The sequence below is a fragment of the Dipodomys merriami genome, unplaced genomic scaffold (assembly GCF_024711535.1).
Source record: "Dipodomys merriami isolate MVZ:Mamm:240054 unplaced genomic scaffold, mDipMer1.0.p SCAF_15, whole genome shotgun sequence".
NCBI classification, from domain to species: domain Eukaryota; kingdom Metazoa; phylum Chordata; class Mammalia; order Rodentia; family Heteromyidae; genus Dipodomys; species Dipodomys merriami.
This window is the reverse complement of record NW_027202826.1, coordinates 18,921,317-18,946,879: the sequence shown is the minus strand read 5'-3', so window position 1 is coordinate 18,946,879 and position 25,563 is coordinate 18,921,317. Positions and strand designations below refer to the sequence as shown.

Sequence of the window (25,563 nt, the reverse complement as noted above, 5' to 3'; positions counted from 1 at the left end):
CACAGTTTTGAAGCCAACCTGAGCAGGAAAGTCTGTGAAACTCTTATCTATAATTAATCAGCAAAAGTCAAGAAGTGGAGGTGTAGCTCAAGTGGTGGTATACTAACCTTGAGCAAAAAAGCTCAGGGACAGTCTTGAGTTCAAGCCTCAGAAACAGCACTAAAAAACAAAAAACAAAAGCAAGCAAACAAACAAACAAACAAAAAACCCTGTAATTGTTACCCTTATAAAATGTACATCAGTGACTTTTAGTACATTCATAGGTGTGCTATCTTCCCATCTCTGACCATGATATTCCTTAATTTCACTGATATTCAGAACTTTCAGTGTGGAAAGATTGTACTTTTTGTTCAACTTATTACTTATGGTATCCAAGTTTTTGCTTTTGTAACTTGTTTTTCTATCAATGTTGCATTGTTCAGATTCTACTATATAGAAATACAATTTACTTTCACATATTATTATATCCTGATACTTTGTTGAATTCATTTATTAGTTTTGATCTCTGTGTATCTTCATATGTATTCTTGTGTGTTTATTAGAATTTTCTAGATTCACTATAATTTCATCTGAAAATATAACTTCCTTTCCAATGTACATACCTTTTGAATTTTTACTTATTTTTATTGCCTAATTATCTTGGCCATACCACCCAATACAATGTTAAACAAATAGTAACAAGGGATATCTATATTGTTTCTAATTATAAGAGAATGTTGCCCGTATTTTGCCACTAAGTATTATAATATGACATTCTCTTGTTTTCTTGTTTTTTGGTCTTTTGGTTGGTTGTGGGGCTTGAACTCTGGGCTTGGGTGCTGTCTCTCAGCTCTTCAGCTCAATGCAAGCACTCTACCGCCTGAGCCACAACACCACTTCCAGTTTTTTTTTTCTAGTGGTTTATTGAAGAGTCTCACGGACTTTCCTGCCCGGGCTGGCTTTGAACTGTGATCCTTAGATGTCAGCCTCCTGAGTAGCTAAGATTACAGGCTTGGGCCACTGGTTCCTGGCCCTCTTGTTTTCTTAATATGATATATAGTACTGATTTTTATGTAGAATCATCCATGCCTGTAATAAATTTAACTAAGCCATGATGTATAATTATTTTTAAAGGAAACGTGTTTGGTTTATTTTGCTATTTTCCTGTCTATATTCATAAAAGATAAAGGGTTGTAGCTTTCTTTCCTTGTCATGTTTTTGTCTGGTTTTAGAAGTAGGTAATAATTAGGTAATAACCTCTAGAATGATATGGAATGTATTTCTTCCTCTACTAATTTTGGGGTGGGGGGAAAATGATGCTCTTCTTACTCTGAGAGAGGACTGGTAAGATGAACATGGTAGAAAACCCACTAGCAATTTAGACCACTCCTCTGTTCTTTTGAATCAATGAAAATAATTCTACATTTTAAAAAAATCTTAGGAAAAAGACCCAAATGCCAATAACTTAACCAGACAGGAGTTAAACGGCAGAATCGCTGCATGTCAGGAGCAAGGTAGACATACACATTTTTCTTTTACAACCAAATAGAGGTCTGGAGGATTTCCTGACAAGCTTGGTATAAACAGGACTTCATGGATACAGTTAAAAGGACTGGAATAAAGTACTTTTTAACCTCATTCATAGTAAGACAAGAAATTAATGTACATTTTTAAACCAGAACAACCAACAAAGCACTCTTTTTTAGCCACCACCTGGCCCAGGAGTGACCTCATGAGAATGTTTGTGTACTGAAGTGTTCAAAAGGGACAGCTCAAATGTTCTAGAAGACGTAAGCCCTCCATAAACACTGCTACTATTGATTCACTGATTTGTAAGACCACATGAGTAAATAGGGTCACTCTATCTGAAAAAATATAGAAGAAATCTTACATTTACTCCAACTCCAAGAAATATTGTTGAAAATAGACTTTAGGGAAGACAGGGACCAATATCTACATATTACATTAAGTGTCTAATTAAGATCAGATAGATTCTTCTTTTTTAAGTTTTACTACCGTTTTAATAACATCATGGTGGGCTCTTCATCCTGCTGGCAGATAGAAACCTAGCTGCAAAAGTCATGCATAAGAATACAAAATTCAATTACTAATGTATCAAATGAAGGAAATAGAGCATAAGATTAGAACTATATATATATACCCTTTAGAAGTAGAAAAATTATGTGTTCTTAAAAAATTATCTTTATATAGTTGTACACAGCTTGCATATAGTCAAAAAGTCAGCTTCTAAGTTCAAGGTATCTTCCATCATTCTCCTCCATCTTTCCCAACCTCATCATCTCCTGAAGGTACCTCATTCCACTTTTACATATGTGTATCAAGGAGGATGACTATCTCCAAGCACTGCTCCTCTCTCCATTCTTGACCCTCTCCTTCTTAACTCCCATCCCTCTCAGACAAAATGTCTTAGCTTCCTAAATTTTATTTTCTTAAACTGTTCATTGTTCAAAAGGGATAAACCATCAAAATCCATCCCTTCATATGCCCTTGAGTCAGTTGGATGGTGCAATTACACTGATGGCCATGTATGGGGTTTACCTATATGTTTCTATTTTAGATCTAATATATAAAGAAAACAGGAGCCCTTTGCCTCTCTGATACTGATTTACTTCACACAAAATAATTTTTCCAGGTCCATCTATTTCCCTGCAGATGAGATGATGTAATATTATTCTTTCTGATGGCTGAATTAAATTCATACACACACACACACACACACACACACACACACACACACACACACACATCCATGCCACAATTTCTGGATCCATTTGTTGGTATCTAGGCTGTTTCTACAACTTGGCTAAACCATATGCTGCTAAAACACAGATTCACACCACTGCCAGAGGGATTATTGTTAAATCCCAAATTCTGGATCCTTCTGATACCATGAAATTATCCCAATTTATTTGATCTCTGAACTTTGTATACAAGAGGCCATTCTAAATATAAGCATAATGATAGTCCTAGCCTGGGGTTAGTACCAAATCCCTGTAGGGAGCTACCTGGCAAATAGGTTGAGGAAAAGAATACATCAGGAGGTAGCCAATTGCTCACTTAGCCAAGGTCTAAACAAGAGAGGACTCAGAGATGTCTGTTCTTTGGGTTTAAACTAGGTCCTTTCAAGTCTTGCAACAGCAAGAACATTGCTACACATGTAATTCCATAGGGGTCTTCCTGCCTACCTTAGCCAACATGTAAATGCTACAAAAAAAAAAGCTTTTTTAAAAGTTTAATACTCACATAGAAATACAGCTTTCTCTCTCTTTTGTTCCACCACTAAAACTTCAGATCCCACTCATCTTCATTTTCCCAACACTGTTCTTTCATTCTCTCAGTGTTCCTTGAGCCTCCCTGGTGCCTGACTCTCTGGTTCCATCATCTGAGCTTCTCCTCCCTAGGTGTAAGTACTGGAGGAGATGAAGTCAGTTTGGAATGCATGCCTTCACATCTATTTCCCCTTCTTGGACTCAACACATATTTATTTACAACCTGGGCTACTTATTTTCACCCTAAGCAGAGACACCAAAAGAATCTGAGGAAAATCTTTGCCAATTTCCTGCCACACTCTTTGCTAATGCTTAGAAATATTTCGCTAAGACCAATAGTACAGACATTGAGGCAAGTAACAGTCTTACCAGAAGAAACTCTTATCCTTTAAGTTATTGCAATGAATCAAGACATTAATTAAGTTTCTGCCAAACCACCTACCTCCCTATCACAGGGACAGAGTTTCTATGAAGCACTTACTCACAATAGTCCTTGAAAATGGAGGTCCTTTGGCAAGTGCTTTTAAAAAAATGTTAACCTCCTAGGATTTCACAATAACACATTTAAAAAAAAATTATCAGTCCTAATATAAAGAAATCTATGAAAGTTTTAAAAGCTGTGAAGTTCTAACTTAGTTTGGCAATTAGAAAACAACTTTAATAAAAAAAAAACAATAAATGTTATTTTGTGTAGTTAAGGAATACAATGTGGTGCTTTGAGATTTAGAGAGAGCTGAATGGTTATTCTCAGAGCAAAACAAATCCACATATCCAGCCTTTCACAGTTACCCAACTTTTGTGGCAAAAAAAAGCTACAACCTATTTTCTAGTGGAAATCCCTGATAGAGCACAATGCTGACTGTGAGTCTCACGCTGTATTTGTCTTTCCTACACAGCTGCTACTTCTCTCTCCCCCCACCTCTGAGTCACAGGTTGTTTCCTTTATAAATCTATGATAACAATGTAATAAAAATACTAATACAATGTCCTTAGTACAACCCTGTATCCTCTGAGCTCTTCAGGTCCTCCATCACCCCAAAATATAAAACTTAAAATATTGATTTCTGTAAGACTTTCACCAATGAATCCTCAAGTTGTAATTAGATGTTAATGTGAATATTAATAAGACTAGCTAGTGATTTGTGGTATGCCTAATGGATGCTCCTTTTCCCACATGATTAGACAGCACAACCCTTGGTGTCACCACAAAAGAGCTCATCGCTACAAACAAAACAGGAACAACTCTCCCACTCTCAGATGCTGCTTCAACATTCCAAAGTTTCCAGCACACATGTGAGTAAGAAGATTTGAACTGATATGTTCAACTAGTGTATTGCATGGGACTAACCTAAGAATGTGTTCTACCTCATCCTACCTACATCCTCTTCTAGTCCCCAGCAACCAAGATAATAATTTGGTGTTTTTTTTTTTTTAACAATAATGTATTATCCCAGAGCTACAAATGGTGGGTACCAAGGCAGAAGAATATAAAGCTGGGCATTAATACATGATAAATCATCTGGCAACAAGAGACAGTTTGGCCAACAAAGTAGGCAATTTTGATAAAATGAGAAAATTATCCTGTAGTTACCAGTAATTGTATTATTGTGAAATACAGCAGAACTTTGTTTTCTTATTGGTAACTGCATGCACTTTGGTCAGCCTCTCTCCTTCTCTTCCTTACTTCTGTCCTTCCCAGCACCTAGTAAGCACCATTTTTAGGTTTTATGATATCCATACCTTTGTATTCCACATATGTGCATGCTCATGATACATCTCTTTTTAGGGGACTGGCCTAATTGACATAGGATCCCTAATTCCATCCATGTTATAACAAATGACAGGATTTCACTGTTTTATAACTCAATACTATTCCACTGTGTATATATGCCACATTTTCTTCAGTCATTCATCAATTAATAAGCAGGGAGGCTGTTTTCCAAATTTTTACTATTGTCAAGTAGGCTGCAATGAACATGCAGGTGTTTCTTGACCTGCTAATTTTACTTCCTTTGTATATGTACCCAGAAGTAAAATGGCTGGATCAGATGGTCCTTCTATTTTTAATTATTTGAGGAATCTCTGTGAGACTTTCTATAATAAGTATATTCATTTACAACAAAGTAATAAGGGTGCCTTTTTCCATAGCCTCAGCAACACTTTTAATCTTCTGTCATTTGGTAAACCATTCTTATAGAAGTGAGACTATCACTCACTGGGATTTTTATTTATATTACTCTGATATTAGTGATGTTGAACAGCTCTTTTGAAAAAGAACAAAAGGATATGACTTTTAAGAAAGGTTGTCTTTGGTCTATTGCCCATTTTTAAGTCTAATTATTTATAGAAACATTCTTTTAGAAGAACAAAAGCAAGTGATATATGCAGCTAGAAATTGAATGAAATCAACGAAAAAATTCAAGGAAGTTTTTCATGTTGATGAAAATGTTCTACAACTGGATTAGAGTGCTTCATAACACTGTAATCTTACAAAAATTATTTGTTCCATAGTTAAAGTGATACATTTAGATATTATTCAGTAAGTAAACAATGTATTTTAAAGCTTTATTCAAAAAAAATTGTTGACCATGACCAATTACATTTCCTTCTTACATAATCCGAACCAAAAAATCCAAGCAAACAAACAAAAAGAATTCACCATCGGAAATACATTGGCAAAATATCAGTATTAAAATGAGTCTGAGAACATCTTGGTGACTCACGGGCATATTTGTGATATAAAGAGGCAAATGTCATAAATAACTGAAATTGGCAAGAGGATGGGCAGAATGTGGTGGTGGTGTAGAAAGACTCCATGAACTCGCTTAAATTCCTCATGAGACAAAGAGAATGCTAGTTAATTTCTGATTTCTGGTTTCAGTCCACATGTATCCTTACAATAAGCATTTCTGGCCTATGTATTCCATGTAATCTATACATATAATCCGAATATCCTCACCAGCATAATTAGCAACCTATCAAAATAGCTTTACTTAAAACCTTGTAATTCATGCATGTGTTTTGGGCATAGTCACAACATAAGAACCAATTAAAGGCGTCTCATCATGTCTAAGTCTCTGGTTAGAGATCTCTAAGGTTAGAGGAAATGGTCAGTAGGCATGATGGATGAGCAAAAACACACCAGGAGGATACCATAATTGTCAACTACTAATTATATTTAAGGGTAATACTATCCCTTAGAAAATGGGAAGAGTAGTACCTTTTCTTATATGCACCACATTTTTCTATCATACTGTCTCGGCTGTGATAAACAGCATCTATTTTGTAGGAAAATGTGTGTATGAAATGAATCTTCTGCAACTTATTCACAACTTATCTACATATAATACATTGATCCTTAATACAAACAAAAACAAAGCTATATTTGAGTCATCAAAGGTCATAGCATGTTCTGGAGATTAACTGCTTTATACTCTGAACTGAATATTCACCCATTCGTGACTGATGACCAACAAAGTAATATCCAGAGACTATGGCTTCTTGAAATTATGACCCACACAGAAGTACATCATGAGTCACCAAAGACACTTAATTTTACTTTGATTCACAAAATAATATTCCCTGTGCATCTAAGTTCTGGGTACCATTGTACTTCTTAGTTTCTAGACACAGTAGGGAATGGCTTTTTCCAAGTTGTCTTTTTCCAAGTTGTTAAAAATACATAAAAGCCATTTCTTGAAAAATGAAACATATGGAAAGCAAGATAATGAAAGAAGGGCACTTACTGTTGCTCTTTGTTACGTAACCATATATATATATGTATATGTATATGTATATGTATATGCATATGTATATATATATATATATATAAATATGCACTTGAGGCATTTGTTATAAATACCTAACAAATTCCTGGGACATCCATTATTCCATGGATCTCCCTATTCTGAATGCTAAGCTGTCCTGAAGCGTCCTCTACCACATTAATTACTAAATTACTTTTCCGTGAAGCCTCACTCCAAAGGAGTAGTACATGGATGAAACACAGACAGATTCTTTGACAGCTTGTGTCTCTAAACTTTTCCTATTTCTCCCACAAACCACTTGTAAAAGAACAAAAGCCACAGTCAAGTTTAATCACTGCAATGATCCTATTCCTCTCTCTACATTTTAGTATTTGTTACTTTTGCATGGTATTGACCAAAATACTTAGAAAAAAAACTTAAAGAGAGAGAAAGATTGATTTTGGCACGTGGTTTTAGAGATTTCAAACTGTAAGCCTGATTACGGGTCTGAATATCATGGCAATGAGGGTTTATGGAGGAGAAAGCAGTTCATCTCATGGTGGACAGGAAGCAGAGGGGAGGGGAGGAGCAAGAGACAAGATATACCCAAGGCATGTTCTCAGTGACCCACTTTCTCCAATTAGGTTATATGGATTTCACTACAAAATGAACAATTTCATAGTAACACAGAAACCAACGCAGTTTACTTAAAATATTCTGTTGTATGACAGGGTCTATAATCTAGTTCATGCAATATTAGAGAGAAACAAATACTGGTTCAAGGTTATTGGTACAACCATCTCAAGAAGTTAGGAGAAAAATAATAAACCCAGAGAAAGGAAAAAGAAGAAAATAATAAAAATAAGAGGGGATATTAATAAATGACAATCACACATATTTCAAAGTAGGCCAACAAAATTAAAGTTTTGTGGTTTAGGACATGAAGACATAGAAATAGAAATTATTTTACAAATGTAAGTCTATAAGAAGAAAAGCTGAAAAAAATAACACTCAACAAGGTATTAGCACAAAGGGTTCAAATATACATGGTTGAAGTTCCAGGAAAAAGAGTAAGAGGGGGGCTTAAAAGTAGTTTTTAAAATATTTACCAACTTGATTTTTTTAATAAAAGCTATCAACCCATAGATGCAGCAAATTCAATAAGCCCAAACTAGAGAAACAGAAAGGAAATCACATCAAAGCGCAACATCATCAAATCCTAGAAAAATCAGAGGTAAAGTCAAAAAAAAATTGTAAAAATGACAACAGAGTTTCATCAGGAGCAATACATGACAGAAAACAATGAAGTGACATCTTTCTACTGGAAGGGAATAAAAGTATCACCCTATTTATATTCTATAAATATTTTTTGGACATAAAACATCAATAAAAATCTGGCAAGAAGGGGAAAATATCACCAGATGGAACTTTGGATCTAAATAAATGCAGGAAGAGATTTGACCTTAGTAAATATATGAGGAGATATAAAAGTTTTTTTTACCTATTTTAGTCTTATCCAAAGATTGTTGAAAGATTGTTGTGATTGTTGAAAGAAAAGGTAACAACAGTGTATCAAATGTTTAAGATATCTATATCTTACAATCACAGAAGAATAAATGCCAAGATTGAAATATAATTGCTGGAATACAATCATTAAATATACTCAAGTCAACTTGGATCCCAGTGGTTCACTGGGCACCAGTAGTTCTAATCCTATCTGGGAGATGAGGATCCAACCCAGCCTGCTCAGGAAAGTCCCTGAGATTGTTATCTCCAATTAGCCACCAAAAAGCCCAAAGTAGAGCTATGACTGACAGAGAACCAGCCTTGCGAGGGAAAAAAAAAAGGCTTCCTGACAATGCCCAAGCCCTGTGTTCAAGCCCCTAGGATCGCCACCAAAATAAAATCGAAATATTCAGTCCAAAAAAGGACAATAAATAGAGAGAAAAAGAAACTAAAAACAGATAAAAACTTAAAATCAAATAAAGATCAGGATAATATGATTATATCCAAAACACAAAAAACCAGGATAGTTTGAACTCCATTACAAAGATGAGACTGTGAGACTGGAACAAATATATGGCCCAAATGCAGTACTAAAAAAATCATTTAAAATATAAACTGATTTGAAGCAAAAGATGGGAAAAGTATGTTTTGCTAAAAATAAAACTGCAATGGCTATAATAATATTAGCCAAAAAAGTTTCAGAGTAAGGAATTCACCAGGGATAGTAAAGTTGCCTTAATCCATTGTGAAATAATGTAAGACTTTGAATCTTTAAATACTATGTTATAGAAGGAACTAAATCTTGACATCTTTGATGATGCTATCACTCTAAATACATTCTGTAAAACAGAGACAGAGAGAGAGAGAGGAAAAGAGAGAAGGGGGAAGGTGAGGAGGGAGGGAGAGATTAGGGAAAGAATACAATGACTTCTATATTTGAGACCAATCAGAATAGAAATCACACCGAATCTCAATGATATATATCAGTCGGATCACTTAGCAATACTAAGAAGCAAGGATCACCTACTGTGGATCACTTATCAATACCACAAAATCTTGACATTATTTTTATGATTACTCCATTTTTAGATGATCATCCCTCAAAGAGTTTGTGTTGTGTGAAATAAACCCTAAAGCTCTTCTCAGTTTAAACATTCCATTTGCAAATCCAAGATGTATATTGGAACAAGGTACAGTTTGAGTAGATTTTATTGTATACAGAGTCCCCAACTTTCAACATCTAAGTTCCTTACCTGCAGAAGCCCACAAGCTTATTAAGAAATGCCAGATGGCCGGGCTCACACCTGTAGTCCCAGCAACTCAGGAGGCTGAGATCTGAGGATCACAGTTCAAAGCCATCCAGAACAACAAACCTCATAAGACTCTTATCTCCAATTAACCAGAAAACTGGAAATGGAACAATGCCTCTAGGTGGTACAGTGCTAGCCTTGAGCAAGCTCAGGGACTGAGCCCAGGGTCTGAGCTCAAGCCCCACAACCACAAGCAAGTAAGCAAGCCAGCAATCGAGCAAGTGAGCAAGGAAAGAGAAGGAAGGAAGGAAGGAAGGAAGGAAGGAAGGAAGGAAGGAAGGAAGGAAGGAAGGAAGGAAGGAAGGAAGGAAGGAAGGAAGGAAGAAAGGAAGAAGGGAGGGAGGGAGGGAGGGAGGGAAGGAAGGGAGGGAGGGAGGGAGGGAAGGAAGGAAGGAAGGGAGGAAGGGAGGAAGGGAGGAAGGGAGGAAGGAAGGAAGGGAGGAAGGGAGGAAGGGAGGAAGGGAGGAAGGGAGGGAGAGAGGGAGGGGGGAAAGGGGGAGGGAGGAAGGCAGGCAGGCAGGCAGGGAGGGAGGGAAAGAAAAAAAGAAATGCCAAACATCCACAAACAATATCAAAATTGCAATATTGCCTACAAAAGATCCATGAGTATGCAAAACAGAAAAACATGAATAAATATGCCAAGTTGGAAAAATGACTGTAAATGAATTTGTGTTCAGAGAGACTTAAAAAGTGAACAGTGAGACTAATGCACTATATTACACAAATGAAAAGCTACTCAGCTTTTGATAGCTAGTGACAATGAATCCACATGATGTCACAAATACTTTGTAACATCCAAATCAATAAAAGTATTTGTTGGGTACAAATTAGACTTACTGTACTGCTTTCAAAAATAAAACCATTCATTGTAAACTATGCCTATAAACAATACGTTTCCCTGCTTTCTTCATTCATTAGGCTGAGGAAACATGTTGATTCTTCCTACCCATGAAGAAAATGTGTGTTCTCAGCTCTAGTAAAATAGTTCAAAACTCTTAGCTCTGTGAGAAAAGAGGTTCACAGCATGCCACAGATGATGAACCTGTATTAGTTTTCTGGAGCTACGATAGTAAAGTACCCACAATCAAATAGTTTAAACCACAAAACTTTAGTCTCATAGTTCTAATGGCGGTAGTCTGAAATCGAGGTATTTGCAGTATAGTTTCTGCATGCAATCCAAAGAACCCATCCTAAGCCTTTCTTCTAGCGTCCAGAGAGGGCTGCCCATCCTCGGTGTTCCTTGGCATTTCAAATGATGCATGTATCACTTTAAATTCAGTCTTAATGAATGGAGAGAGAGGAAGTGGAGCTAAATACAAGTCATAATATTCAAAATAGCTATGTGAAAATGGAATAAGGTATCTTGAGAGGATAGGTGAGCCATCTCAAAAAGTTGAGCTTAATCATCTGTACAAAGACCTTTTTTAAATTTTTTCATAAATCTTGGGGAGGTGGCCGTAATGAAACGCACTATCGGCCATCCACATGAATTAAGCCTCACTACACCTATGTTTGTTCTTCATGCATTTGTTATGGTGTATATGCAGATCTAAATTTCTGGGCCTTTATGGGGGATTCCAAAGAAATGTCAATCACAAGATTGACATTTACGGACAAGATGGGTCTAAAACTATTCATCTTCTCTTCTTGAGTTTCTAATTTGGGGCCAGTGTCTTGAAAACATAACCTCTTTTGTGCCTCATTTTTTATTTCCTGTGCTATTGTGGTTTGGATTTTATATGTACTCCCAAAATTCATGATCCCTAAGGAAGCAGTGTTTACAGGTAGGAACTTCAGGAGGGAATGGATCCTTAGAGATCTGACCTCATGAACGGATTAATGGACTCAGGGATTCATAGCTCAGTGTGTTTGGAGAGAGGGTCTTCAATATAAAAGCTACTCTGAGGGAGCAGTTGTTCCATTAAGCCCCACCAGTATGTCTGCTTTTACTCTAGACATCATGTGACCACAGACTAAAATACTCTGAAATCATGAGCTAAAATAAACCATGATCCTTTTTAAGTTGATTTACCTTAGGTATCTTGTTACTGTAACAGAAAGATGACTAACACGTTCTGCTGGGTTTTTTTTTTTTATTGTGATTAAGTGATTACATAATTTCCCAAATTTCACAGTATTGTGGATAGTGATGCTCAGTTAAAGTCACAAACACATTCTAACTTTCCTGGAGCAAATTGTCTATCACAATCTATCACATTTACAAGTTCTATGAGCTTTGCGATACAGTTATTTCTTCCGCATTGGGTGGGTTCTGCTGGTTTTGTAGAAGGAAAGAGGAAGCTATGGAAGGGAGAGAGGTACACAGTATAGGATACATCAAGTGTCTATAGCCATTAGAAAGGAGGCATCTTGTTAGAAAATTAACAGAAAAGGAGAAACTGTTGCTCCCTTTCTCCCTCCCTCTAGTAAATTCTGAGTTGCCTTAGGAAAGAATGCACAATAACATTATAGACCAATAACAAGTTGAGATGGGGCAGAACTTACTACCGAACTATGGGATGGCAAATAGGTACATACCTCTAAGAGTTTTGGCAGGACACAGCTTCTCTGGTAGCATAATACAATATTACAGACCTGAAATATGAAGAGAAAAGTCTGACTTTTGTTAAGTAGAAAGAAAAGTATTTATAAGTAGACTGTAGGTTATCAAATAGTTCATAACATTTATATGTAATAAATAGGTTATGAAATACATTTCCTTCTGGCATAGTTGACACTAGTTTAAGGTGCAGTTTGCTTTCTCTCTCCCACACACACAGATATAATTTCATAATAACTGTGCAGACAGTTTTAGATATACTATTGGCTGGATTAGAGAATGGCCTACACCCAAGTCTTTCCTCCTCAACATGCCACAACCCTCTTAAAATAAATATCAGTATCTGTGGTCATGCCAAGGGGAAGTTGGCTCATGAGTTATATATAATGATTCTCAATTTAGATTGTCAAGGTTCAAAAAATGTAGCACAGTAATTTGTTACTTCCATGTCCAACAGCTCAACATCTTAACATCAGTTTGTCCATCTGTAAAATAACCGTAATAAGATTACAGCTCCAGGAAGGAGGAAGGGTAAGCAGATAGAGTCATTATATTCAACGTATATTGCATAAAAGTTGAACTCCATAACTTGACCGTATAGATGGGATGAGAAAGATGGCAGAGAAAAAATGGAAAGAGTAACATTGACCAAGAAGCATTGTACTCATAACTGGACTTGGGGAATCAAAACCCCTTTGTACAATACTTAGTAAGAATAAGTTTGTCAATGTCACTTACTTGAGGACATGACCCAACTTTTTCTTATATGCTATTTGATTATTTGTATATCCTTTCCCATGGGTAGATATGAAAATTTTCCTTTGCAGTATAAAGTCAGTTACATATTCTGTCTTAATCACATGAGAAATAATCTTATGTCCCATGACCTAGTCAATGTTACATGAGAGAATAATAAAAACAAATAAATAACTGAGTTGTTCATAATATATTACTTTACAAGTGAACAATAAGAGAATTATGCATAGGCATGTTGTACATAGGTCTGTATCATTCCTCCTGCATTTTATGATAATGTTATTCTATTCTATTTGCAGTTGCAGTTTACTAGCTGGAAACGCAACATACTTTGTCAGATAAGAGGATTTAACCAAGTCCATTGTATTGCAATTAAAGTTTCTGAGTTAAAAGATAACTTTGAGGACAATTTTGCTTTGGATTAGTATGAGCAACATTTTGAAATTTACTTGTACTTTGTAAGAAAATCAAATTCTACACACACATCTTAAGTTGCCAACCACCCTGACTAGATAGACATTTTGATCTTTACTGAACATCTAACTTGGAGAATGATCTATCCATTTGCTATTTAGGTTTCCTTATTTCCTCTATTGATCAGAGACTGGTCTTTTCTCACAACACGTATGTATCATGAACAAAAACAAGGGATAATTACAAGTATCTTCACTTTTTCCTCCAATATCACATTACATTACATCTCTCATCTCAGTACAGCATGCATCTGTACTATACTTTCATAGTTTTCAAACTAAGCTTACATTTGAAACTTGTATTCATATGAAAACACTTATTCAATTTTTATATGGAGATATTTTGTATTTTCTTCCCTTCTTTTCTTCCTTCCTTCCTTTCTTTCCTCCCATCTTTCTCTGTGCCTCTTTGCTTTTTTTTATGTGGCCTGGATTAAGCCCGAAGTTCAGTGTATGCTAGGTGAATGCTCAACCATGGAGCTTACATCCTCAACCCTTGTTTGTTTTGTTTTTGTTTAGCTAAAATTTTTTGAGACAGGGTCTCAATATGTAGCTGAAAGCTGGTCTCAAGCTGATGCTTCTCTTGTCTCTGCCTTCAGAAGTTGCTGGGATTTCATATACCCTATGCCCAACTACATTCCACTATATTCCATTCATATGTTTAACGTTCATGTAACCTTAAATTACATTTATATTTCTTGGGTATTTTATGTTCCTTTATAAAATTACCCATTTTGAAGGCTACACCAATTTCAGATAAAGTATATTTAAAAGGTTTTTGTTTGATACAAGTGTAAATTTTCATTCCTGTCTTTCAGAAAGAAAGGTTGTGACCCGATATTAATAAGAACAAAGGATTTTGATTTTCTTTCTATTCTAATCCTCTAAATGCTAATAAATATTTTAACTGCATCTCCCAAATGCAGCATTATACCACGTTCAAAAGCATTTTAATTAGTTATCAAAGTAGGAATTAATTTTATAAACTTTTATTTGCAAAAGTTTAGTGGAAGGAAAAGCCAACTATTTTCATGAAAGAAGATGGATTTGGAATGAAAAGACCTGAATTATAATCCCGTCTCCACCTACAATGAAGTAATTTCATGTCTTTCAGCAACTATTTATAGATTTGCCAAATGAGAATAATCGGTCTCTTATAGACATCATCAAATAATACGTGGAACCAATCACAAAAAGATGTTTCAAATGGTAGTTATCATTATCCAAGTAGCAATTTTAAATAAAGTATCAATTTTCTTTTAAAATTTGAATTCAGGTAGGTAGATAGGATTACTCTTATTATCATATGGAAACAATATGAAAATATAGGATAATATAATAACATAACAATATAATAACATTTTATTATATATAATATAAAAACATTTTATTATGTATAATATAATATAAAGTGTCATTATATTATCCTATATTTTCATATTATTTCCAATCTACCAGGGACCTGCTCTGCAACATCCTGGTGGTTGGCACTATAATCACAGCTCTAAGGAAAACAGGAAATCTATCACCATAGAGTTCTCTTGTAGGAAACAACAAACACTTCTGTGAAGAAGAAAAACAAATGCCCTAGGGTAAGGAAGGTGCTTTGGGACCAATGAAGGGGGATAAATGGGCTCCTTTGAAAGGGAGGGGCAGCTAATTTAGGTATGGTAGTAGAATCGACCTCTCTGAACACACATTTGAGTAGAAATTGAAAGCAAGGCATCAGGGCATGCATAAGAGAACACTGAGATCCAGAGATGAGAGCTGGGCTCAGGGAGAGCACTGTGCCTTTTATCTATGGTGAGTAGCTTGGATTACAGGCAAGAGCCACCAGTGCCTGGCTGATCTATGGTTATAAAGACACAACCTAGAGGGAGGTCAAACAAGAAGCTGAATGGTTGGAGTAGAATTCAGGAGCAAGGGAAAACTCACATTCTGTTAAGACTGCCCAGCCACAAGAAGGAACAGAGAGCCACTGAAGCAGGCAAGTTTTTACTTGAAGAGCTTTGTACGGAGCTTTGCAAGTAGTAAACGGAGATATTTGAGTATGGTGTGAATAGTAACAGAGCCAATGATCAGACATGATGGAATCTAGAGTGCATTTTGAAGCTAAAGCTCATAGAAATCGGCAGTCAAGTGACCACACAAAGGAAGCAAATCGCTATTTCTAAGTAACATTTTAAAGGTTCTATTTATTTTCCTTTTTTTAATTTTTCACACAGCAAATCCTAACATTTTATATATTCAAGGTTGGTACAGGGATCTTTGATTATGATTCCCTAAAGTTACTCTCTTGGCAGAAAGCTCTCCTAGACTCAATGTTTCATAGATGCATCACCCTGTGTTTCCCAAATGACCTTTCTGTCCCTTCCCCACTCACTGAGTTACATCCTGTCTTAGCAAAAATTCCACACAGGGCAGACAGCGCTGTGCAGGAAGCAGCTGTTAAAGTATCTTCCATTCACTGTGCTCCACATGTGGGGTTATGCTAAATGCCCTAAAGCAGGATGGAGCAAATGGTGTCCCACAAAACCAATCTAGCCTCTTATTTTTCTCAATAAAGTTTTTTTGAAACACAGCATGCCCATTTTGCAGATATATAGGGCTGCACTCATCCTTAAAGGTAGGATTGAGCAATTACAACAGACCTTCTGTCCCCGAAAGCCTAAAATACTTGTCCCTTCAAGAAAAAAAAAATTGATTGACTCCTGTTCTCAAGTGTCCTCTAACCACGAAGTCTCATGGTTCTATGAGCTGAGGAAAAAAGAGTCTGAAACCGTCTAAGACCTATATCCACTTTAAAATAAGTGTAAAATCTGTTCTTTTAGGAACACTTCAATGTTTAGTAATTTTCTTTTCTTTCTTTAAAGCTGAGAATCAGAGTTCAATCAAAATGACCACAGTGACAGGTAAGTTTACTATTTTCTGAGTATCTTCATGAGTAAAATCCCAAGAATGAGACAAAGCAGTACCAAAGGGTATGGAGGAAAACAATATGCAGCATCAGAAAGGTTAGGCAACCTTCAATTTAAAAAACAATGCAGTCCAGGAGAACTTCCAGGGAGGGCTGGAGTGCTTTGTGGCCAAGGACAGTAGCTAAACAAAGCCTGCTGAACTGTCCTCTGATTGAGTCTAATTGTTCTTGGTCTATAGAAAGTACACCCTCTCCCCAAAGTACAGTATCTTATTACATGTTGGGGGCAAATTCTGATCCTTCCAAAAATCAACAACACCTGGCAGATCCCATCACAATCATGCTTGGCTACATTTCTGGGTGTACTGTGATCTAGTCCAGTGGCTACATAAAGTCAACCATCATCGCAACATTCCCAGTGTCCAGGACACTTTTGAAATATCTCATTGCCCCTCTCCTTTCTTTCATATGTCTTGGCTAAGTTTTAGAGCCTTAACTATTTGGCAGACAGCAACTTCAGTAGAAAAATAGAAGCAAGACCAGTCATGGCATGTCTTGCCATGTCTCACCTCTAGCCAAATTCCAAAGGAGAATGGACCATCCTGTCTGAGCTCATTCATTGTGCCCACACTTTCTTGCAGTTGGTGGCCAACCTTTCGAGCAAGGTATATAACGTGCAGCATGATTGCAGCATGATTTATTCCCTGCAGGAACTTGTCAATCTTGTTTTTCTACCTTTTTTGTTGTTGTTTTGGTGATACTGGAAAACATTTTCTCTCTTTTTTTAATACGTTTTTTATTGTAAAAATACCATATAGAGGGGTTACAGTTACATGAGCAGGGCAATGAGTACATTTCCTATTAAGCATTGTTACCTCCTCCTTTGTTTTTCCCCTGCCATCCCTTCCCTCCCACCTCTATAACTATACTCCTATATTCTCCCCTTTCCCCCCTCCACCTTAATTGTAAAGTTCCTTTTTCAACATAGTGTCTTGTGTATCTCATTGTTACAATGGGTCAACCTGTATCCCTATTGAAGTATTTTGTTTTCTCCCTTCCCCTCCCCAAGTTATAGAAGGGTATATACAAGATGCAGGGCATTGTCAATTGAACTCAGAACCTTGTGCTTGCTGGGCAAATGCTCTTCCACTTGAGCCATGCTCCGGCCCTTTTGTATTTGGTTTGCATTCAGTTGAGTCTTGATCACTTTTGCCACTGCTGACTTGAAACTGTGATCCTCCTATTTTTACCTTGGAAGTGGCTAGATTACAGGTGTGTGTCACCATGCCAGACAGTTCTTTCAGTGGCACAATCTTGGTATTATTGTTCACATTGGATTTTATAAGCTAGACATATGACTAAATCAAACTAAAATCTAGAGCCTTTTAAGATTTTCAAGATCTTTTTGATGCTTAAACTATTAACTTTCTCTGAAAAAATGAATCACCTGGTTTTAGTTAACTGATCAAAAGTTTACAAGAAAGAATTGACTCTACAGCGTACATTAAAATGCTGCCTCTGCCAGCTCCTTGCTGTGTGATCTTGGACCAGTCACTTACTCTTCCTTGGCTTCAGTTGCCAATTGGTAAAAATGCACATTGTAATGCAATAACTGAATTAATATGTGTAAACAATTAGAATGATACCTGCTATCTATTGTCCCATTGGGTTTCAAAATAAAGTCCTTCTTTAATATTTATGTTCATATTTTCATTGGGGGAGAAAGAGCATGCTAAACCTTTCAGCACATTAAGAACAATTTCACTGATCTCACTGATAATTATAAGCAATTAGATTATTATAAAATCTATTGCCTATGGAAAGGCAATGGAAAGGATTTTGAGTCACATTGACTTATTCTTTAAGCCCTTCCATTTACTGTCGACAGGTTACAGTATCTCCCTGGCCCATGGTATCATAATCTTTAAACAAAAGATTAAGGCAGGTACAGTGGCTCATGCCTATAATCCTAGCTACTTCAGAGGTAAAGATTGGGAGGATCATGGTCCAAGGGCAACCTAGGAAATTTGTGAGATCCCTTTTTCTAAAATGATTTTTTTTTAAAGAAAGAAAAAGCTAAGTGTGGTGGTGAATGCCTGTCATCCTAGCTACTCAGAAAGTGTATCTGGCCCAGTATGGCCAGAGTAAAATCTGATAACCTATTTTTTTAAATAATAAAAACAAAAAGAGTTAGAGGCATGACTCAAGTGGTAGAGCACCTTCCTAGAAATCTCAGAGCCCTAAGTTCAAATTCTAGTACTGCAAATATATATATACATATATGTGTGTATATATATATGTATATTGAAAATGGTCTATTAACTTGTAAAGGCAGAAAATTCAATTCTATCTGGAAAAAAATATGTTTGGTTGTTTCAGAGATGTGTTTTATTTGCTTCTTTGCCTTCTTCTTTTCTTCTGTGTATTTTTATGTTAGAAATTTTGCAAAAGTTACATAACCTAACATTGACTGGATGTTTCCACTTTCTAGGGGCTTAATCATAATATAATTTTATTTAATTTCATGTAATAAATAATCATATAGTATATATGTATTACCATCAATCTTATCACCATTTCTTTTGTAGGTAATTTATATTACTTTTATTCATTTAATCTTTCCAACAATAATATGATGTATAATTCTAGGACTCCCATTTACATATGTGAAAAGTCAGCTCCAAAGAGTTTAAACATCTTACCAAAAAAACCATAGGAAATAAGTTCCGCAATCAGATTCAACTCCAGTACTTTATCTTCAGAATTTCCCTTAAGTGCTGCTCTATACTTTTGTATACCTTCCCTGACAATTATCTTGATAGTAATGTAGGATATTACAATCTCACCAAACACATAGAAATCATCAGACCACACCATAAATCCCTCAATCACAGAAAGAATAACAGTGGTCTCATAAATTGTGAATCCAGCCCAGTATTATAATCTCAACCATAAATCATAACTTATACTGTTTAAGTAGAATAGGAAAGAAAATGCCAGACGGCATTTACACACATGGAGATAAATTTTGTGTAAGTTTTGGGTTCCGTTTTTTAAAAATTTTAGAAATTTCTGTCCCAAGAGTCATTAAATTCTACCTATACAAGATGCTCAGCAGTGTCACTAGCCCTGGACAGCCCACATGCTATGACTAGAAAAGCTTCGGTTTTCATCTGTATTCAACAAATTAGATTAGCCTCAGCCTGAGGCTGCCACATAGCCTGCCCTTAGCAACCTAAGATACGTAGTCTTAGAGATAAACCATTGGGGAAGTGATGCTGTGACTCAAAGTAAAAGAGCACTGGCCTTGAGCAGAAGAGCTCAGGGACTGTTCCCAGGCCCTGAGTTCAAGCCCTGTGACAGACAAAAAAGAAAGAAAAATAAACCATTAGGAAATCATAGGAAGATGGAGACTGCTGGTTATTTAACCAGCCCTTATCCTCTAACACAACTGAAAGAGTAGTTCATCATCATAAACAGCATTAGAAAAGCACCTCAAAAATACCAAGGTTTCAGATAGTTCCCAGTCTTCACTTTACTATCCCCTTTTCTGCCTGCTTGGTGCACTGGTCTGACATTTTGCTTTGTTTTAGGAGTATATATCTAGCTTCCTCCCACAGATCTTGTACATGGCAAGAACAGTACACACTCTGAAGCTTGTTCTTATCCACAGATGTCAGAAAAGCATGAGCCCATAGTACATGCTGGGCTGTGGGTGGCAAAGAAGGAAAGCCAAGATGGTTTCTTTGATGCAGTTAGACAGGGCCTCAATCCTTCTAAGGGGTCCCAATCCTAAGATGCCTCTTAGTGTAATCAACAAGTCAGCTGCTTGCAATATCATGCCTGCAGTAGCAAGAGTGCCCCATGGGGTTTGGTGAGAATTTCTACCTTTTGTCCTCCACAGACTTGCTGTTCTGTGGGCAGACAAGGCCAATAGGCATCATTCAAGGAGAATATTTCACACCACAGTGGAGGAAGAACTGATTTTCAAAACATTCTCTTTAAGAACTAATTTTTATTTCTAATTCGCAGTAATATCAGCTTATCACACAGCTATTTGTATTTCCTTTAACGTTATTGGGATATTACTTTGTACATGCAAAGAATTATAAGTTATTCTTAAAAATAATGAAATAATTCTTATAAATAATTCTTTGTTTCTGTTTTGAGGCTGGTGCTGGGGTTTCAACTCAGGGACTTGGCATTATCCTTTAGCTTTTTTGCTCAAAGCTGGTGCTCTATCATTTGAGTAATAGTTCCACTTCTAGCTTTTTGCTGGTTAATTAGAGATAAGAATCTCACAGACTTTCATGACTGGGCTGTCTTTGAACCAGGATCCTCAGGTCTCAGTATGCTTCCGAGTTAGGATTACAGGAGCCAATGCTACTTAGCCATAAATAATTCTTATGGATACTTTCTATTTGTTTCTTCAGATTGAAGGTAACCAGTGATAATTAAGTAAACTAATAAAGATTAAATTTTAATAAGATGGTCCTTGGATAAAAGGGCAGAGACTAAATCGGAAACAAAAACAGAGTGCTTTTAAAAAGGTTAGGGTTGCAATACTGCCAAAGGTTATCTACAAATTCAGTGTGATACCTATCAATATCCTAACCTCATTCTTCAATGAAATAGAAGAAGCAATCCAAAAATTCATATGGAACAATAAAAGACCCCGAATAGCAAAAACAATCCTTAGCAGAAGGAACAATGCTGGAGGAATATCAATACCAAATTTCAAACTCTACTACAAAGCCATAGTAATCAAAATAGCTTGGTACTGGCACAAAAACAGACCTCAGGATCAGTGGAATAGAACTGAAGACCCAGAAATGAACCCACAGACCTATAGCCACCTAATCTTCAACAAGGGAGCTAAAAAAAATAGAATGGAAGAAAGACAGCATCTTCAGTAAATGGTGCTAACAAAATTGGTTAAACACCTGTAGAAAACTAAAGTTAGATCCTTATATATCACCCTCAAAGTAAAAGCAGACACCCTGAGAACATTACAGGAAGGAATAAGAGAAACTATAAGGCTCATTGGCACAGGCCAAAATTTTCTTAATAGAGACGCAGAAACACAACAAATCAAAGAAAGGTTGGACAAATGGGATTACATGAAGCTGCAAAACTTCTGCATGGCAAAAGACGTAGCTAGCAAGATCAATAGAAAGCCCACAGATTGGGAGAAGATCTTTTTTTTTTTTTAAATTTTATTTTATTTTATTTGAGAACATACTGTACAGAGGGGCTACAATTACATGGGCAGGATAATGCATACATTTCTTACCAAGCATTGCAGCCTCCTCCTTTGTTTACCCTTCACCTCCCTTCCCAGCCTCCCCCCTCCACCCACCCAATTATACCCCCCTCCCCCCCCACACCGACATTGTAAAGCTGGTTTTGATTTGACATTTTGTACTTCTCATTGTTGCAACAGGTCCACCTGAATCCTTAAACGACTTGTTTGTTCCCATATCCTCCACATGTTATACTGACATCAAATATAGTGAAAGCAGGGGTTACACTGTGGGGGAGGGACATACAAAGCAACAAAGAAATAATCTTATAAATGCGTTAGAAACACATGCATGAAAGAAACGAAAACATTAAAATACATATTTAAGGGTTCATTTTCCTAACATCACATTATCTGACCTTTTCCACTTGACTCATACCTATACTAGATATTATGGGAGAAGATCTTCACTAACCATATAACAGAAAAGGGTCTCATATCTAAAATATACTTGGAACTCAAAAAGTTAAATCCCCCAACAACAAATCCTCAAAGACACAACTGCCCAATAAATAAGTGGGCTAAAGACTTAAAGAGAAACTTCTCTGAAGAGGAAATAAGAATGGCCAATAGGCACATGAAGAAATGCTCATCTTCTCTGGCCTTCAAACAAATGCAAATCAAAACAACATTGAGATTCCACCTCACCCCAGTTAGAATGGCTATAATCAAGAACTCTAATAACAACAGATGCTGGAGGGGATGTGGACAGAAGGGAACCCTACTGCATTGTTGGTGAGAGTGTAAACTTGTTCAACCACTTTGGAAAGTAGTATGGAGGTTCCTCAAAAGACTCCACATAGAGCTCCCCTATGACCCAGCAATCCCACTTTTGGGCATTTACCCAAATGATCACAAACAAGACTACACTAAAGCCACTAGCACAACTATATTTATTGCAGCATTATTTACCATAGCTAAGATATGGAACCAACCTAGATGCCCCTCAGTAGATGAATGGATCAAGAAAACATGGTATATATACATAATGGAATTCTATGTCTCCATCAGAAAGAATGACACTGCCCCTTTGTTAGGAAAACTGCAAGACTTGGAAAAAATTATACTAAGTGAAGTAAGCCAGGCCCAAAGAAACATATGTCCCATGGTTTCCCTTATTTGCAATAACTAGTATATGTCTAGGTTGATCTTACCAGACAAGTAGAAAAGATCAAAAGCTATAAACATATGACCATATAAACTGATGCTAAGTGAAATGCACCCCAAGATAGGGACACAAAAGATTTTACCTTTCTTGCTATCCTTTTTAATGTACTTATAATGTACTATGTGATTTTTTTTCTTTTTATGGTCTTCCCCCATGGTATAACCTCTATTGTCAGAAAGGGAGATAACAAAATGCTGAACCAGAGATACAGGTTGCCCCATTGTAACAATGAGATGTACAAAACACTATGTTGAAAATGAACTTTACAACTTGGGGAGGGGGAGGAGTTGGGGAGGTGTGGAGGGAAGGGATGGTAGGAGAAAATAGAGGAGGAGGTAACAATGCTCAATAGGAAATGTACTCATTACCTTACCCCTCTGTACAATATCTTTACAATAAATATATATATATTTAAAAACTTATGGTTAAAACCACTGAAATAAGGAATGAAAATGAAGGTGCCTTTGATTTCCTCCCAGGTCTTCTCACTCAAGTCTTAACCACTATCTTTTCTTTACAACTACTGAGGAATACTATGAGATTAATGTCCTGTGTATTCATACCCATTCTAAGTATGTGTGATGGAGAAAATCATTTTCTTTTAAAGTTGTAATATCTGAAATTTAAATAATGCTTCGGTATAGATTTGAATCTCACAAAAATCTCATCTAGTATTGGCTCTACAGCCTTTTGCTGAGGGTAAAGAGACTTAATTCGTGAAGCCAATTCATGAAGATAGAATATTGATACTTAGGTTGTGTGGTTTCAAGTTTGAACTTCTTTCCAAGAAAATAGATGAATGTATGGTCTAAAGTTACCATGGTATATATCTTATTATTCAGCAATAAATGATTTTCCCAGATCTCCAGAATTTCAAACTGATAGAATCTGCAAAGAAACCCAATCAGAAGATTCAATACTATTGTCTGACTGTGGATTTGTGATTTACCTGCAGCTAATACTCAACAATCAGGTGCATCACCTTCTAAACCCACTGTGCTCTCCTTCCTGCCCTCGACATCAGTGACACCTCCAAGAAATATCTCACAGTTCCAAGGTAGGATGTGTGTCCTGCTGTGTTCAATCCCTCCTCACCAAGTAGACCCCACCAGTCTTCTCTCTTTCCTCAAAACAAAGCTTTTTCAAAATGTCAAAAATGCTGCCTGGCAAAACAACGCCCACAGATCATAGATATTTCCTTAAATGAGTATGATGAGCGGGATATTTGGATTGACACACACTAATCAAAGATCACTCACATGCTCTTTTTTCTTGCTTAATGATAGGTACTGAAGATGTAGAAAATGCAACCTCTCCACCAACCATCCCATCTTATTCCAGTGAGTAACACATACCTCTGTGTATGGCAGTAAGATGTGCAGAATGCGACATTAGAGTGTAAGCAATTAGGGAGATGACTTTGCAGGGAGACATCCTAGGGAACAAATGGCTGCTCTGCAAATGTCCTGATTAACTAGCACCCTTGGCAAGTGTTTCTTATTGTTATACCAAGCAGTTATCACCAAGGCCCAAAGATGACTCAATGAGACTAGTTCCTGATAAGCCAAAGGACACAGCTTGAAGTCTCAAATCATCATGCTTTATGCCTTGACTATAGTCTAGATTTATTCATCAATTCATAAATTAAACAATTTAAGTAAATTACAAAAATGATTTTTGACAGAACTTTAAAGTTTAATATGGCATTTAAGATACATTCCATGTTAACTAAAATGTATATTTGCCTTATAACATATTGTATGTATGATAAGACAGAATGCAGAATATTCAATAGTTTCTTTAAAGTAAGAATCAAGCCAGGCACTGATACCTCCATGCTGTAATCCTAGCTACTAAGGAGGCTGAGATCTAGGATTGTGGTTTGAAGCCAGCCTGAGCAGGAAAGACTATGACACTCTTATCTCTAATTAACCACCAAAAGTGCCAGAAGTAGCGCTGTGGCTCAAGTGGTAGAGTTGTGCTAGCCTTGAACAAAAGAGTTCAGGTACAGAGCCCAGCCCCTAAACCAAACCTCCAAGACTGGGAAAGAAAGAAAGAGAGAAAGAGAAAAAAGAGAAAGAAAGAAAGAAAGAAAGAAAGAAAGAAAGAAAGAAAGAAAGAAAGAAAGAAAGAAAGAAAGAAAGAAAGAAAGAAAGAAAGAAGGAAGGAAGGAAGGAAGGAAGGAAGGAAGGAAGGAAGGAAGGAAGGAAGGAAGGAAGGAAGGAAGGGAGGGAGGGAAAGAAAAAAGAGGAAGGAAGGAATGAAAAATGAACAAAATAAAGAAGGAAAGAAACAAAGAAAGGAAAGAAGGGAGAATGAAAGAGAAAGTGAAAGAAAAAAGGGGAAGGAAGAAAGAAACCGAGAAAAGAAAAATGAGGAAGGAAGCAAGGAACGAATGAACAAAAGAAAGAAGGAAAGGAAGGAAGGAAGGGAAACATAAAAAGAAAGGAAGGAAGGAAATCAGCAGCATAGTACACTTAAAAGTATTTCCTCCTAACAGTAGAAGGGTAGCTCACTCTGTTCTTGGATTGAAGAACTACCCTCACCCCTGGGAGG

General features: G+C 36.5%; 1 protein-coding gene across 2 annotated transcripts in view; it reads left to right on the top strand.

Moving 5' to 3' along the window:
- The window catches only part of Emcn (endomucin), a 62,705-nt gene that overhangs the window by 22,829 nt on the left and 14,313 nt on the right, over positions 1-25,563 (top strand). For both annotated transcript variants that reach the window (XM_070022339.1, XM_070022340.1), the window contains exons 4-7: positions 4,452-4,562; positions 16,494-16,532; positions 23,963-24,064; positions 24,294-24,347. In XM_070022339.1, the coding sequence (XP_069878440.1) occupies positions 4,452-4,562; positions 16,494-16,532; positions 23,963-24,064; positions 24,294-24,347 (306 nt within the window). The remainder of the gene's footprint in view (positions 1-4,451; positions 4,563-16,493; positions 16,533-23,962; positions 24,065-24,293; positions 24,348-25,563) is intronic.